This window comes from Falco biarmicus, chromosome 2, assembly GCF_023638135.1.
Source record: "Falco biarmicus isolate bFalBia1 chromosome 2, bFalBia1.pri, whole genome shotgun sequence".
Taxonomy (NCBI): Eukaryota; Metazoa; Chordata; class Aves; order Falconiformes; family Falconidae; genus Falco; species Falco biarmicus.
The window spans coordinates 11,480,902-11,497,116 of NC_079289.1; the positions used below are offsets into that span (position 1 = coordinate 11,480,902).

The 16,215-nt window shown below is 40.9% G+C and overlaps 1 protein-coding gene across 6 annotated transcripts in view; it reads left to right on the forward strand.

Moving 5' to 3' along the window:
- Nucleotides 1-16,215, forward strand: part of FAT3 (FAT atypical cadherin 3) — a 419,023-nt gene that overhangs the window by 339,794 nt on the left and 63,014 nt on the right. For all 6 annotated transcript variants that reach the window (XM_056328389.1, XM_056328383.1, XM_056328385.1 and 3 more), the window contains 3 exons: nt 6,955-7,151; nt 8,056-8,209; nt 10,901-11,134. In XM_056328389.1, coding sequence (XP_056184364.1) covers nt 6,955-7,151; nt 8,056-8,209; nt 10,901-11,134 — 585 coding nt within the window. The remainder of the gene's footprint in view (nt 1-6,954; nt 7,152-8,055; nt 8,210-10,900; nt 11,135-16,215) is intronic.

Genomic DNA, 16,215 nt, shown 5'->3' on the forward strand with positions numbered 1-16,215 from the left:
CTCATAGAAGAGAAAATCCTTCTATATCTAAGCATTTAAATTTTTTTTGGAAAAGCACTTTTATTTTTGAGATGGAAAAGTGCATGCAGGACTCATTTTGAAATGCCACTATTTATGGCAGGGGAGAAAAAAAGGAATGAATTTTATGTTGGAAGGAGTGGGGAGATGCCATTTCTTATCAGCACAGATTTCTGGCCAGGGAAATAGTAATCCCCTTAGAAGCACTGGTTAGCTGCCATGCATTGTTATATACAGCATAAGGCAATTTCGATTACATTGCTAACATATTTTTCAGAATGTGGTAACATTGCTCTTTCCTATTGTGCTATATTTATTATCATTCTTTTCTCCTAGATTCAGACTAGCTTTTGTGTGAGTATGTTATGAGTGATAGGGTGTTGCAGTTATTTTTCTGCCTACAGCTTGCATTGTCCAATAGATTTTTGTAGGGAACAACTTTGCCGCTCCCCCCAGCCTTCACAATCCAAGAGCTAGTATTAATTATCTAGTAATAACCAGATTATTGGGACAAATTCACATTGTTCTCGCTGGGGCTAGAATTACACAGGACTGCATGTAGGAAGCAGACTATGGGCAAAAATGACTTTGCTAACAGAGTAACAGGTTGTATATTTTGCTCTGGAGGATAAGGCTCCTACCCCTTTGTTAGCTGTCAGATTGGAAATGGCTATGGGATGGTGTATAAGGAGAGGTGTGATATTCCAGTTAGCCACAGACCGCCTGTGTTACACATCAGAAGTCATTTCATTTTCAAAGCAACCACAATTCATTCTGACCATTTTTTTGAAAGTCTGGATTCAGTTTAAAGGTTTGCAAAGACTGTGTCTTTATAGTGTGGTATGTTGTAGAAGTAGGGGCAAAAATAGCCTTGTGGATAAAGCACAGGATTTGGAGGCCTTGGGCAAGGTGCATTAGCTGCTAGTGCCTCAGTTCCCCATACCTAAAAGTAAGCAAGTAGTGCCTCATCCTAGAGGTTTTGTGGTGTTTGAAGGAGTTTAGGGATTCTATTCTAGAGACACTACAGAAAAGCAAACCCTTCATGTTTGTAGCAAATATATGTTCATGTACTGTGTTCATTAGCTGAAGGTACTGGTTTTCTCTGTGTTCTGAAGTCTTTTATATTTAATGATGCTTTTAGTTACATAATAATATTTTCTTCACATCCCTGTGCTGTCAATTTAGCAAAAACTGGACTTTTGAATAATAACTGTCACATATGACCCAAAAACTATAGAACATTCAGTACCTTGATTTCTATCATAGTTCAAAAAATGTTAGCTATTTTGCTGGTACTTCAGTTTCTGAAAATATTAGATGTGAAAGCTCAAAACTTTCTCTAATTCCTACTGTACAATTATTAAAGTGTATAAGCTCAGAACTTCTACTGTCTTTGATTATATCCTTTGAATTTGGGAAATGCACAAGGACAAATTAGGTTCTTTTGATTAAAATGTCAGAACATATTAGAGTTTAACTCACAAAATAGTCTATTCACACTTTACCTCAAAAGTTGAGCTCAGGAACTGCAGCTGAATATTTCATGGAATCAGATTAGCTAGATGATTATTCAAATGCTGTGGCTTTCTGTAGGCATTCTGAGCCATAGAAACTCCTGTGCTTACAATAAACAAACTCTGAGGAAGAGCAGGACGCTGACAAAAAGAAAGAAGAAAACAAATTATTAGAATGACATGTGGATCCACCAAAACCAGCGTTGTGCAAATGCACCTGGAGAAGAGTAGCACACTGAAGATAGGTGGGAAAAATTATCATTTAGGAGTTGAAAGAAATAAACATTCTGGGTCAGATGTGATCACTGAAGCGTCCTTTGCACTCTTTTGAGAAATACAGATGCTTATTGCAGTCTTCTGGTCAACTTTGTACAAGGGTAGATATGTTCTGGTGGATAAATATATATTCTGTCTTTAAATCCTTCAGTTTAGGATTGCTTTCTGTAATGACTGGCAAGTAGTTGCCATTTTCAAATCTACCTTCATCTGCATTTGATGGTGGGGGACAAAAATTTTACACTTACCCTTTGTCATTTGTAGTTTGATAGCACCTGGAGATGTTCACAAAGCAAAAGCACTGGTATACATCTTAATAGAAAATCAGTAGGAAGCACAGGTGACACAAATGCACTTAGGGAGCACAGTAGTTTTGAAAGCTCGTTTGAGGTTGCCACCTGTATCAGTTGAGGCAGTTTGACTAAAACCAGGGCTGTGATGGTGTTTAGCTAGGATGTTTAGCCAGCCTAGACCCAGACAGATGTTACTGAGATTTAACAGTGGCAAACAAGGAAAAACCACTAGAAGAGCTGCTAAGACTTTGGTATAAAGGGTTTTGTGTTCCTCAGTGATGTTAATTAAGCTCCGTCAGGCATGGAAAACTAAGGACAGACAATAGTCCTTAAGCTTTGGCTCTGCTGAATATGAGGAAGATGGACACTGTGTTTTGGAAGAATGAACTGATATTACACGCAGTAGGTTTTTACTGGGTTGATTGCCCTGTATGAGCAAAGTGATGGTTTTTGTTTGGTTTTATTTTGTATTTAAGATCCTTGAGTTCTGGAGAAATGGATGTTTCAGTGTTTGAGGAGGACTTGTGCTGCAAGCTGAAGAACAGTGTCTGCAATTTTATGATAGTAAAGCTAAGAGGATTGGATTTATCATTTCAGCAGCTTAGTAAACGTGCAACATCTTAAACTGGGAGTGGAGGATAAACCTATTGATTTTATGTGATGCAAATGCTTAAATTTCTAATTGGAAATTGAAAGTATTTAAATAAATGCATAAATGTAAATGAGAAACTAAGTAAGTTAGTAAATACTCAGTTCCCCCTCCTGGGTTGGGACATTGCAGTGAAAACTGATACTGCTGGCTTCCAGTTTTCAGTTCTCTTTTAGCCGTTACAATTCCCTCTGTGTGTGTTTTAGTAATGGTGTGTGTCAGGATTTGTTTATTTTGGACCACAGTGTCCCTGCTTTTCATTTGTATCTGGCTGTTTTCTTTCTTTAAAACTTGAGCTTGATTTGGCTTTGTACTATTTGCTGACTAGGGAGGGAGGGAGAGCAGTATTTAAACTTCAAGTAACAAAAGATAAAAGATAATGCTGATTCTTTTAGCCTCAAAGCCTCTCTAAAAAGTTACTGGAGTGTTTTTTGTAGCTAGCACTTCACTGTTGTGACGTTCAAAGTAGAACATAAGAAAACTGCCAAAAGATTTTAAAGAACCCATTAATACATGTAGTCAGGAGGCTTCCATTTAGAAAAGCTACATTATTCAGAGTGAAAAACTAATTAATTAGAACGCCCCTAGGAAACTGAATCTGCTTACATATATTAGTGAAAAAGTTAATTAATCACTGCAGAATGAGATCTGTGTCAAGACATATGTGTGAGTACTAGAAAATGGTTCCCTGGGCCACAGTGTGGATTTTTTGCTTTCCTTTTTTAAGAGTATTTCCTTGACAGTATTTTAGTGTTTACATCTCATTATTTCTGTTACACTTTATAGTACAACTTCCACCTTTGTCTTCTGTCAACAAAGTACATAGCCAGTCTGGAGAAGCAAAAAACCTGAAAGGTAGCACTAATGAAAAAGGCATGCAGATAAACTGTTACACGTTTGCTGCTTATTGCACAGGTTACTTGGTCATTCAGATTGATCCTTTTCTGGTGGAATAAAGTGGGGTAGGAGGATCCTAAGGACCTTTTTTTTTACATATATATACATTCCTCCCAAATTCCTATGTATGATTTAAAAACCATTCCATCACCAACAAAGCAACAGTGGTTTTAAAATTGCTCCAAGCTAGTGTTACTGCCAGCCATAAAAGCCACCAGCTGATTTTAATTAGATTCTACCTTTCCTCTTTTCCTAGCAATGGGATACCCGTACCTTGAGTGTATTGCTTTATAATTGGTCAGGACAGTTAATAATTTCCTTTTACAAAAGAACTAATATGCAGGAAAGCACTGATCAATATCATGAAACTAAGTAAGAATATTCAAGACCATTTTTATTAATGGTTTACATTAAACTCACTATGACAAGATTACAGCCTTTTATAAAGGAGAGTTAAGCTTTTTATGCTGGTGTTGAACTGAATAGAGAGAAATTAACGTCAATCAGCAAGGGTCTACCCTCCCTGAAGTCATATTAAGACTCAAGTCAATGGACAGATTCTCATTGCCTTGGCTTGTATCCGGATCTGCCCTGTAGTGCACATCGACATACTGCGTAACCTTCTTTAGGAGAAATGGGTGTTTATAACACACATCAGATTAAACAAGGTTTAGCTGTGGCCTCTGATGACTATTCCAGACTGTTGTAGAAATCGGTGAGAAAATTGATCTGCTTGGTTTTGTGATTGAAAAAGGTGATTTTCTATCAGCAGAAAATACCTACGTTTGATATATCAGTTTTCCTCTCTGTATGATTACAGGGCCTTTTATACTTATAATGCCTGACTAATTTTCTGGAAACCTTGTTCATTAAAACATGCTTTTTTGACAGAGTTACATCTGGTGCAAATGGTGATGCTTAACAAGAAGGATTTGCTCAGTCTGTCTCAATTGACTTAGTTTTCATATTAAATAGAAACCAGTCTATCTTGTCATTGGTAGCTAATGAAGGCGGCATAGATTATAGCCTGTGACCTCTTTTCTGCTCTTTGATGTAAAAGGAAGGTATGAAATGTGCATTATACTTTTTTGCTTGGTTTTAAGCTCAGTTTCAAGTTCAGATCTTCTCTTCCTTGATTTTTTTGCTAAGAAAGTCCCTGCGAACTGACAGAATTGTGACACCAGAAGCAACAATAGTGACACCTAATCACTTGACAGTAGAGCCAGCTTAAATAAATTCAGCCTTGGATTATTTTTTTTTCTAAATATTTATTTACTCAGAGCCTAGTCTTTCCATTGAGCTTGGGCAGATCCCATGACACATGTCAGAACCCTTAATAAGTTGTAAGCAAAAGTGCACTAGGCATGCTTGACATTCTTGATCATGTTACAAGAAAGAATAAGCATTCCCTTAATATTTTTGTACCACTTATATATATGAGAAACACAGAAAGTGTTCTCAGATTGCATTTCTGCATGGGAGAGCACAGGGGAAAGCTTATATGGGTGAGGAAAGAGCTACTAGTGGGTTAGCTGGAATTTAAAGTCCAGCCAGTGGAGCAGTGTGATGCTTTTTTCTATGTCCTCACAGTTTCTATAGCACATGAGTTTGCTGTGACTGTAGTGCTCTATCCTGAATTACTAAATGCACAGATATGTCTTTACAGAGTGAGGTTATGTTAGATGCTGGGCATAGAAGATTTGGTAGTTGGCTTTACTGGCTTAGGCTGGGGTAGGATTAATTTTCTTCATAGCAGCTGATACAGTTCTATGTTTTGGTTTTGTGACCAAAACAGTATTGATACCACAGGGATGTTTTAGGTATTGCTAAGCAGTTTTTACACAGAGACAAGGCTTTTTTGGCTTCTCACCCCAGCCCACCAGCAAGTAGGCTGGGTCTGCACAAGAAATTTGGAAGGGACACAGTTGGGACAGCTGACCCAACTGACCAAAGGGATGTCCCATACTGTGTGAGTCATGCTCGGCAGTAAAAGGTGGAGGAAGAAGGAGGAAGGGAGGATGTTCGGAGTGATGGCAAGTTACTTCGCAAGTAACTTTTATGGGTGATGAAGCCCTGCTTTCATGGAAATGGCTGAACAGCTGCCACGAATTCCTTATTTTGCTTTGCTTTGCTTACACACACAGCTTTTGCTTTACCCAGTAAACTGACTTCCTCTCAACACATGAGTTTCCACACTTTTACCCTTCTGATTCTCTCTGCCTTCCCACTGAGGGAGATTGAGCAAGTGACTGTGTGGAGCTCAGCTGCCTGCTGGGGCTAAGCCACAAGAGTGGTTTAAAAGATTTTACTTTCTGGTCTGGCAGGGGGGGTAAGATCGAGCTCAGAGAAAGGTGATGGATGGTGGTTTCTTCATGGGGGAGGCAGGGATCTATACCATTTCAGATGAAGGAGTAAATAACTGTTGGCACATTAGCAACAACTGTGCCCGCTTGATTATTGTAACCTTCTGCATGTGACATGTCCATCCTTCCTTCCTTCCTTCCTTCCTTCCTGAGGATGACAAGGACCAAAACTTTCCCTCTTCCAACCTGCTTTTTTTCACCAGGCAGTTTAATGATATGGAAGAGCAACATTGCCAAGGTTCAGTGTCAGTGTTATGGCACGATAAAAAGCTGCTGTGCTTCGCGTCCTGCACTTCTTTCAGCAGCTTTTGCTCTCGGATACATTTGATCTAATTGTACTGCTTATCTTCCAACTGCTCCTCAAATGACCTCTTGTTAGGACTATTTAATACTAGTGTGTCTTCCTGTGTCATGTAAACTTTTTTTAAAACTAGAATTTTAATGAGCAGAAGAATGGCACAGCTGTATGATAAAGATTTCATTAGAGAATTCCTTAATAGAACCCACTTCTAGTCCTTGATTGCATAATCAACAGCTAATGAAATTGTCTTGGTAACAAGAGCTACGGTGTATTACATCCTCTCCTGAGACTAAGTGGAAAGACAATTGTACCAGCCTGAGAGGCCTATTGATTGTTCACAGTTTGAATTTGATTGCCCTTATGGGGAGCTAAACAAGAGATCATCTTCAGCTCTGTTAAATGGATTTTGTTTCCACTGAAAGTTATTGGTTCACTTTCATACAAGGTGTTCGGGGGGCAATAAACACAGGGAGTGTAATCTCATTACAGATTTCCTGAGTCTGCAAGTTTGAAAGCACCGATGACTGTAAAGCAAATGACAGCTGCTTGGTTCAGGTCCTCCGTGATGTGTCCGTGTGTTTAAACTAGGTGGGAGCTCTGAAGGAATGCCCCAGCCTGTTGTGTCTTGCTTGTCTCATTGCAGGAGGGAATCCCAAAGGGAAGTTTGCTCTGGGACTGGTTCAGAATGAGTGGAAGGTTTATGTTAAAAGGCCTCTAGATCGGGAAGAGCAAGACGTTTATTATCTGAACATCACCGCCACAGATGGCCTCTTTGTAACCCAAGCTGCCGTGGAAGTGACCGTCACTGATGTTAATGATAATAATCCAGTTTGTGAACAGGTGAGTTAGCAACACCCATGGCAATTGACTGTTGTGTTGAAAGCGATGGTTTCCCTAGGGCTGTCGCTGCTATTTACAGGTATTCACAGGCGACGCCTATTTTCAGCCTTAAGGTCTTAGTTGGAGAATCTGGAGACATCTGGGAGAGGAGGACGATAGTCCTGTGAAGCCAAGATTGAAGGATGATGCTCTAGTAAAGCTGGTGGAGGAACCTTGTCCACAGCGACCCTAGCTGGCTTGAGGAAAACCGAAGCATTGTGAGGGAGCACGGGGAGCTGCGCCTCCCGCACAGCCAGTGCCTGCAGCGTTGCCTTGCAGCTTTCGTGGCGCTAGCTGCCTCTTACTCTGTGGAAAGGCGGTGTGGGGAACTGGTAGTACTGCAATAGAAAGGTCTGTGTGAAAGAAAAGACATGATGAAACACAAGATTCCTTAATGGTACTGCTCACAGAATCTTTTATATATATATATGTGTGTGTGTGAGAGCATGTATGTATATACTCGATTAATTCCTATCACTACATTATCACTGGTGGAACACTGTCATTGCAAGCACTACTTGGAAATCAGCCTGTATCTCCCTCAAACACTGCTGGATGAGTTGATAAAAACAGTTCTTTTCGTTAGCACATACGTCAAAGCTTCCATTTCATGGGTGTTGGTGAAACGAATGGAAGATAAAAAATGAAGCTGCATTTAAGATGAGCCTTATTAAGAGTCATAGTTTGGCATTGTTTCAGTGACACCTCAAAGCTTAACAATGATTGGAATTTCTAGGAATGTGTTGCATAAAGGAAAAATGTTTCCTATATAGAAAGAGGCACTAGAGAGAGATTTTGTAAGGAATTGTGCAAAGACTGTAAAATACTGTTACAGAATAGTTTACATTTCTGTTTTTGTCTCTAGGTTGCATACACAGCACTGTTTCCTGAAGACATCCCATCAAACAAAGTCATTCTTAAAATCAGTGCTAAAGATGCTGACATTGGGTCCAATGGTGAAATTCGCTATTCTCTCTATGGTGCTGGGAATAATAAATTTTTCTTAGATCCAGAAAATGGTAAGATGACAACTGAATGTTTCTGAATACTCTTGTTAATCCCTCGACATCAGTGGGTACTAGTTTCCTTAACTAGAGTTCAGTTACACTTCTTTATCAGCCAGTTGTTCCAGTTATGGCAGGTGTGGATGACCACTTCTGAACTGGTAGTGGTTGGAGGGAGGAATAAGGATGTGTTTGTTGGACAGGCTGAATGTTATAATAAGAACAGTTGATACCCACCCTTTTGTTTCCTTGCCAGACCTCAACTTAGACCACAGTTGTATCATAGAATGGTTTTGGTTGGAAAGGACATTTAAATGTCATCTAGTTCAACGTCCCTGCAAGAGCAGGGACATCTTCAAATAGATCAGGTTGCTCGTAGCCCTGTCCAACCTGAACTTGAGTGTTTACAGGGATGGGGTATCTATCATCTCTCTGGGCAACCTGTGCCAGTGTCTCACCACCCTCAAAGTAAAAAATAGCTTCCTATCTAGTCTGAATCTACCCTCTTTTAGTTCAAAACCATCACCCCTTGTCCTATCTCAACAGTTTAAAAAATTTGTCCACGTCTTTCTTATAAGCCCCCTTTAAGTGTTGCAAGGCCACAATAAGGTCTTCCTGGAGCCTTCTCTTCTCCAGGCTGGATAACCCCAACTCTCTGCCTGTCTTCATGGGAGAGGTGTTGCATCCCTCTGATTATCCCTGTGGCCCTTCCCTGGACCTGCTCAAACAGGTCCATGTCTTTCCTGTACTGAGGACTTCAAAGCTGGATGCAGTACTCCAGGTGTGGTCTCACCAGAGTGGAGCAGAGGGGCAGAATCACCTCCCTGGACCTGCTGGCCACATTTCTTTTGATGAAGCCCAGGATACAGGCTTCACATTTCTGGCTCACATCCAGCCTTTCATCCACCAGCACCCCAAAGTCCTTCTCTGCAGGGCTGCTCTCCATCCCTTCACCCCCCAGCCTGTATTGATACCAGGTGTTGCCCTGACCCAGGTGCAGGACCTTGCACTTGGCCTTGTTGAACCTCATGGCATTCATATGGGCCCACCTCCCAAGTTTGTCCAGGTTCTTCTAGATTCCATCCCATCCCTCAGGAACGTCATCCACACCACTCAGCTTAGTGTCATTTGTAAACCTGCTGAGGGTGCACTCAAACCCAAGTCTGTGTCATTGATGAAGACATTAAACAGTGCTGGTCCCAGTATGGGCCCCTGAGGGACACCACTTGTCACTGATCTCCACCTGGATACTGAGCCACTAACCACTACCCTCTGGATGTGACCATCCAACCAATTCCTCTTCCACCAAACAGTCCACCCATCAAATCCATGTCTCTCCAATTTAGAGAGAAGGATGTTGTGGGGGACCCTTTCAAAGGCCTTACAGAAGTCCGGATAGATGACATCTGTAGCTCTTCCCTTGTCCACTGATGTAGTCACTCCATCACAGAAGGCCGCTAGGTTGGTCAGGCAGGACTTGCCCTTGGTAAAGTTGTCTCAGATCACCTCCCTGTTCTCCATATGCCTGCCCTGGAGACTTTTTGATACAGAGGAGGGGAAGATGCCAGCATGGTCCTCCTTCATCTTCAGACTTCATTCTTCCACCTTGATATTTATACCTTGTAAAAAAGATATTACTGTTACACACAGATTTGGGGCAGAAAATGAAATCAATAATGAATTTGTGGGCACAGTGGAATGCTACCAAGGTCTTGTACATTTGGCAGCTGGTCTGGAAGAAGATACTGATCTTTGCTAAGAGCTAGATTTTATGATTGTTATGAAGCTAAATAAAATCATTTTGCCATGAATAAAAATCTCACCCCTCTGTTATTTTTAGGAATTTTGTTTCCATAATGATAGACTAAGTCCTTCCGCATGCAGTGCCTCCTCCACATGACTAGCAGTAGGCAGCACCCACTATTGCCATAGCATTGCTGTTGGAAGAGGAGATGTATGCAGTGTGTGGAAGGGGAAGTATTGCCCTCTTCAAGGACAAATTTTGTATTTATCTGCAAATTACACCCTTAAAAAAATAACCTAAAGCTTACCCTCTGACCAGCAGTGGCTGTTGGCTGATGTGATGATGTTTTGTGGTTGTTTATCCATGCAGTGGAAAATGGATCATGGGTAAAGCTCTCACCAGCTGAATAAGCTGGCTTTTTGTGGCTGTCAGTGTTTATTGTGATACCCATCTCTGTATAAGAAGTTTGATTCAAACTAGATGCCAGAGGCATCTACAGGAATTTAGAGCTGGTTGGAGATTACTTTCTGGGGTAGAAAGAAGAGAGGGGATGTTGAAGTTATTTTTGAACAGTAGCATTAGAAAACTTTAGAGTTCATTATGGCTACTGTCATCAGATTTAGGACATGTTTCTGTGTCTGGGAGTCTCTAAATCTTGAGCGTAACAAAAAGACAGACTTGGGAAAACACAGTGATGTTATATGGGTGAAGTTGTAGGCTGTTGAAGGCCAGTGTGAGTGGCTTGTCATCCCTTCACTCATTGGCAGCTCACTGTTGGGTAAAGAGGAGTGAGAAGTGATACTGCTGTGAGTTTTTAATCCATTCATTGGAATAATCAAGGTTGATTTTTTTTTCCTCTTTCCTATTCCTGTGAAATACATGGGTTTGAGATATTCACAGTATCTAGAATTAGTGATGTTGCTATAGTAGTAATGATGGCTGCTGCTTTTAATCAATTTTAGGTGAGCTGAAATCCTTGGCCCCTCTTGACCGAGAGAAAATCCCTGTGTACAACTTGGTTGCCCGAGCCACAGATGGTGGTGGCAGGTTTTGCCAATCAGAAATCCATCTTGTTTTAGAAGATGTTAATGATAATCCACCAGTGTTTTCATCTGATCACTACACTGCTTGTGTCTATGAGAATACAGCCACTAAAGCTCTATTAACAAGAGTCCAAGCCACTGATCCTGATGTCGGTGAGTAATGCTGCGAACAGTAATTAATGTTCAGGGAAACTTTTTGGGTTGGTAGAATTGCAATACTGATGTATTTTTCTGTTGCTGACTTTCCTCATTCTTTCCTCCTTTTGCTTCTGCCTCCTCCCCATTTTTATCCTTTTTTCTTTACATTGAAATGCTTGTGGCTGAGCCTGATGTAATGGTGTTACAAACAGAAAAGCATTGCAGCAGCCATAGAAACATGTAGTCTTTTATTGTCTTAATTGGTTATAGCTATGTTTAGGGATAAATGATAGCTTTGGCGGTGAATTCCAGCTTTCTTCCTCCAGTGGCCTCACCTCTTTTCTTGAGCCATGATTTGGAATACCCATGCCTCCATTTATGCAAATAATATAGTTACCTGCCATAGGGACCAACACCTGATTAACCACAGCTTTTTTAAAGTTTTATACTGCTGTAATTCCCATTTGTTCCAGCTTGTTACCTTAGCATGAAACTATTTTTGATGAATGCACATTACAAATGCTCTTGTTATTTAACTGGACATTCTTTTAAAGTGTATTAGTTAATTATATGAGGAACTTAACCTTGACATCTGGGCCCAATTATAAATAATTAAAGGGGTTTTTTTGCATAACACAGTGGTAGGATCTACCAAATGTCAGATTTTTTTTTAGCTCATTCACTTCAGTTGGAATAAATAAATCCCATTGTTTGTTTTTTTTTTTCCTGTGTTTTTGGAGATGTTTTGTGAAAACTGTGGCCTCAGTAGCTTGACATAAAAAGCAGACCTTTCATTAACTGAGAAAATATTTGATGTTATAATTGTGGGATTTTTTCTGAAGTACAGTGCATGCTGGAAGTCTTAGTTGTTACTAAGGCTGACAATATAAATATACAGGAATCAGTAATGGAGCAGCAAACATCCATTAATATATCTATGAAGAGCTGCATTATATGCCATGGTTGAAAAATCACAATTAAAGTTATAATACTGTCCTGCAGTGAAAAGTCAATTACTGATAGTAAACTACTGAACAGTCTGAAGACCCAGTGTTGGTGCTTTCCACTGTTATCTTAATTACCATTTTTCTCATAGGTGCGATGACGTTCAAGGAGAGGGGAGACAGAAAGAATTAGAAAAAAAAAAGGTGTCAATAGAAGTTCTTGCTAGCACCGACTTTACATAATAAGATGGTTAGAAATGAAAAGAAAAAAACCATGGGCTAATTGCTACATCTTCCTTCTGAAATTAGATAAGTTAAAGGGAGGGATGCATGTGATGAATGAGAAGGGGCTATGTATGTACTTAATGATGAGACCTGAAAATTAAACAAGACTATTGTATCATATAAAATTGACTCTGGTCTCTAAAATTGGATTTTATATTAATTACTGTTCTATTAGTCCGCACTAAAATCACTGATTCCCCGTTGCTGCATAATGAGTGAGTTCAGGTAGTGTAATGTTCCCATCACAGTGAAAAATGTATTATTGATATTCCTGATGAGCTATGCTATTCCTGTAAGGTTTTGTGGAGCGTTGTCCTGAAAACATCAGTGGAGCCAGTAATCATCATACAAATCAAATTTTAACATCCAGGAAACATCTTACAATCAGTCTTAGAATTTACCTGTTCTACTTTGGGCTTTGAAGAGCCATGTACTGTAAAGATAAGAGCCTCTGTACAGAAGCCATTGAGATAAAAGTTGAGAGAAACCCATTTGTGGTCTGCAACTAAACACAATTTAATATAAAACTGAAAATGTGGTCAGACACTGTTGGATAATTAAGACAAGTTCCAGTTAACAGGAAAATAGTATTATATCTGCCTTGAGCCTTTGATATCTCTTGAAATTCCTGAACTCATAGTATCCTGAGAAACTTCAGGACTGGAACACAAATTGTTGTTTAATATATTTGTGATTTGGATGCATGCGTAGAAATTAGCTGTATCAACTGGACACAGTGAAGAAGAGACGTGATTCTTCTTCACAGTATGCAACAGAAGAAAATTGCTTTAACTGTTCAGTAGCAGACAAGCAAATTTTACATAACTTCTCCATATAGCTAGGTATCTTAAATTAAATGATCAGTTGAAGAAGAGAGAATACACATAAATCCCTTTCTTAAGACATATTAGTAACTTTAAAACAATTACTTCTACCATCCTGCTTCCACTGGAAATTCTTAATATTTCCCCAAGATAATATTTTCTACCAACTCACCACCGTCAGGTCTCAAAATGTGCAAACTAAGAAATGAAAGAGAAATTCTGGTTTTACAGTTTTTTGGAGAAGTTCACAGGGAGCAGTGGATTTTCTGCTTCTCACTGTCTTCAAATCAAAGTGCCAAATTGCTCCGTCCTGTTCAAATGAAGGCACAAGAAGAGTTGGAGTGAATGGTGAGGTTAATTATCTGAGCAAAGCCATCAGACAACTACAACATCAGCCCATTGCAAAGGAATTAGGGTGATGCTAGAGCAGCAACACTGAGGAAACCTACATGGGACTTTGTGGCAAGCATGGTATTAAAAAATTGGTAAACTTCAAAATAAACCTGCAGCCCAAAGCTGAGCTGCAGGTGCATATTCATTTCCAGTCCTGCTGGTGTTGTCTGCATGCATGTGGTGTTGCAGCCTTGCTTGCGGAATGCAAGAATGAATGACAACATGGTCCGGGCTCAGCACTGCGTTCAGTACAGTTAAATCCTGCCTCACTTGCAGCTACTTTGCCTTGTGAATGACCTTCATGCTGAGGCCTGTTTCCATGATGACGAATGGTGTAGTCTACTGAAGGCAGAAGCACTTACTGTACTAAATATGAACAGTGCGTCATCTGTCCTTCTGCAGTCCTCTTCATCACCACTGGGGCACCGACAGCTCCACACCATCCACGTTGTCGTCAGTTTAGTGATTTCACTGACCTATTGATTTTTTTTCTGGATTTGTGATGAATATGGTGTTCTAATTTTGCTCGAAATGGGAACAACCTTGGCAGCCAGCATGCCACTGCTGCAGTCCAGCTTTTGCATTACCCAATGATTGGTACCCACTAGTGCAGCTCCTCCCCTATTCCCTGTGCAACCAACTAGTATAGATGAGCTAGGTTGTCTTGGAGCCAGTGCTTTGTATTGCATGCAGCTGATGCGCAGAAGAATGCAGGCACGTAGACAAATAAATCAATAAATAAATGGCAGGAGTGGCCTTTATTTGGTTGCAAATAGCTCCCTGCTCTGTCCTCAGCTGTCCCTCACCCCCACGCCCCTGCTCCAGCCCAGGGCCCTTACAAGTACGTTGCACAGGAGGTGTGGTGATGTGCAGCCTGCACGGAGCCAGCTGGTGCCCAGTTTACAGTCTGGTTAGCCAAATCTAGGACAATCTCAGAGACACAATTCAAACTGATCTAATTCTTCCTTGAAAATAGCAGTCACACCTCAAACGGCAATGGCCTGCACCCACTCGCTTGCCCAGCTAGGCAGTCCTCCTTTGCCAGCTGCCCTATTCTTTGATGTAGTTATGTCCAGGCCTTGTGTTTGTCACAGTTCACAGTCCACTTCCCAGCAGGAATGACTCTGTGTTCCCCTGCCCCATTTTGCAGCATGTACAAATAGCAAATGCGGCTGGAAGGGCCCTCACTGTGGGCTGAAGGTGAGGACCACAAGGGCTGTTTGTGGTGACAAGTCAAAGGTGAAGCAGTTTGGACAGCCTTGCTAGAAACGTGTCTCCTGGCCATGGGGATACAGAGGTGTCATGCTGCAGGGTTCACACAGTCCAGTCACAGAATGGTTGAGGTTGGATGGGACCTCTGGAAGGTCAACTTGTCCAACCACTCTGCTCAAGCAGGGCTGCCTACAGCAGGTTGTCTAGGACTGTGTCCAGATGGCTTTTGGATATCTGCAAGCATGGAGTGCTATACAGCATGTGCACCCCAGGGGACCTCTAGGAATAACCAGAGACCCACACTGTGGATACAGACAAAAGCGTAATATCCTCATGGTGACCTAGCAGAGCAGTGCAGACGGGCAGCAAACCCACACTGATGCCCTCTCTGGCTGCCAGTTCTTCTCAAGATGGACATAATTCAAAGAATAATTAATGCCAGAAGAGATTTTGCTGAAAGTGTAGTTTGGGAAAACACTCTCCCATGTCTAGTAGCAGATTTAATAGCATTGAGTAATGCAACCTAGAAAAATAACAAGCAGTGTGGTACTTTTTTTCCAAAGCACTTTCCCACTTCTGTGCATAGGATGCCCAGAGTTACAGATGCCTCCCAGCTTTTGCAGGGCTTGTAGCCTCACAGCAGAACACAGAACAATCTGAGATTTATTCATCAGTTCAGAAAAACACCCATACAGCTAGTTTGAGAGTGGAGAGATTTGAATGATGATCCTGGTTTTCTGTTCTTTGCTCTCGGTATTTGAAGCTTTGATACTCAGGTGGGTGTGAGGGGAAAAATGGGTGTTGAAAGCCTAATTCAGGGAGCCAGAATGAAACTTGAGGCTTTCCCATAAATAAGTTAAAGCACCATGTTATACAGGTCAATTATGGCTGAATTTGGTTATGTTTTTTAGAGTTGTATAGAATTCAGTACTTTTTGGACCAAGATTTATGAGAAAGATTCTGTAATCATCTGATTAGTGCATTTGTGTTTAATGCGGAGAGTTTAAATTAATCAAGTCTAATCAGACTGGTTCTTGGTATGGGGCACGGATTGTTCACGTCCCTGAACAAAGTGGAAGAGCTGCCGCAGAAGGGACACAGCCCTTTTGGAGAAGCCATTTGACCTTCTCGCTGGGAGACGTTGGCTCCCCAACCCTGACCTTCACCAAGAAGTACAGGGGAGAAAACTGTGGCCTTTCATCTGCCTGGTGTGCAGCTGGGGAACCTGGCGAACTGCAGGAAGGAGTGCCATTTTCTTTCAGCTTCTGATAGAAAGTTTTATCTTGGATTTTGAAGAAATCTGTCACAAACCTGATATTTTCTGTGCAAGGTTTGACCCCAGTGATTTCAGTGTTTCAGTGAAGACTTGGTTTGTCAAAAACCCACCCAAAAAAAACACCTTAGCACATGCACTCGTGAGGTACACGGAAAGTAAGAA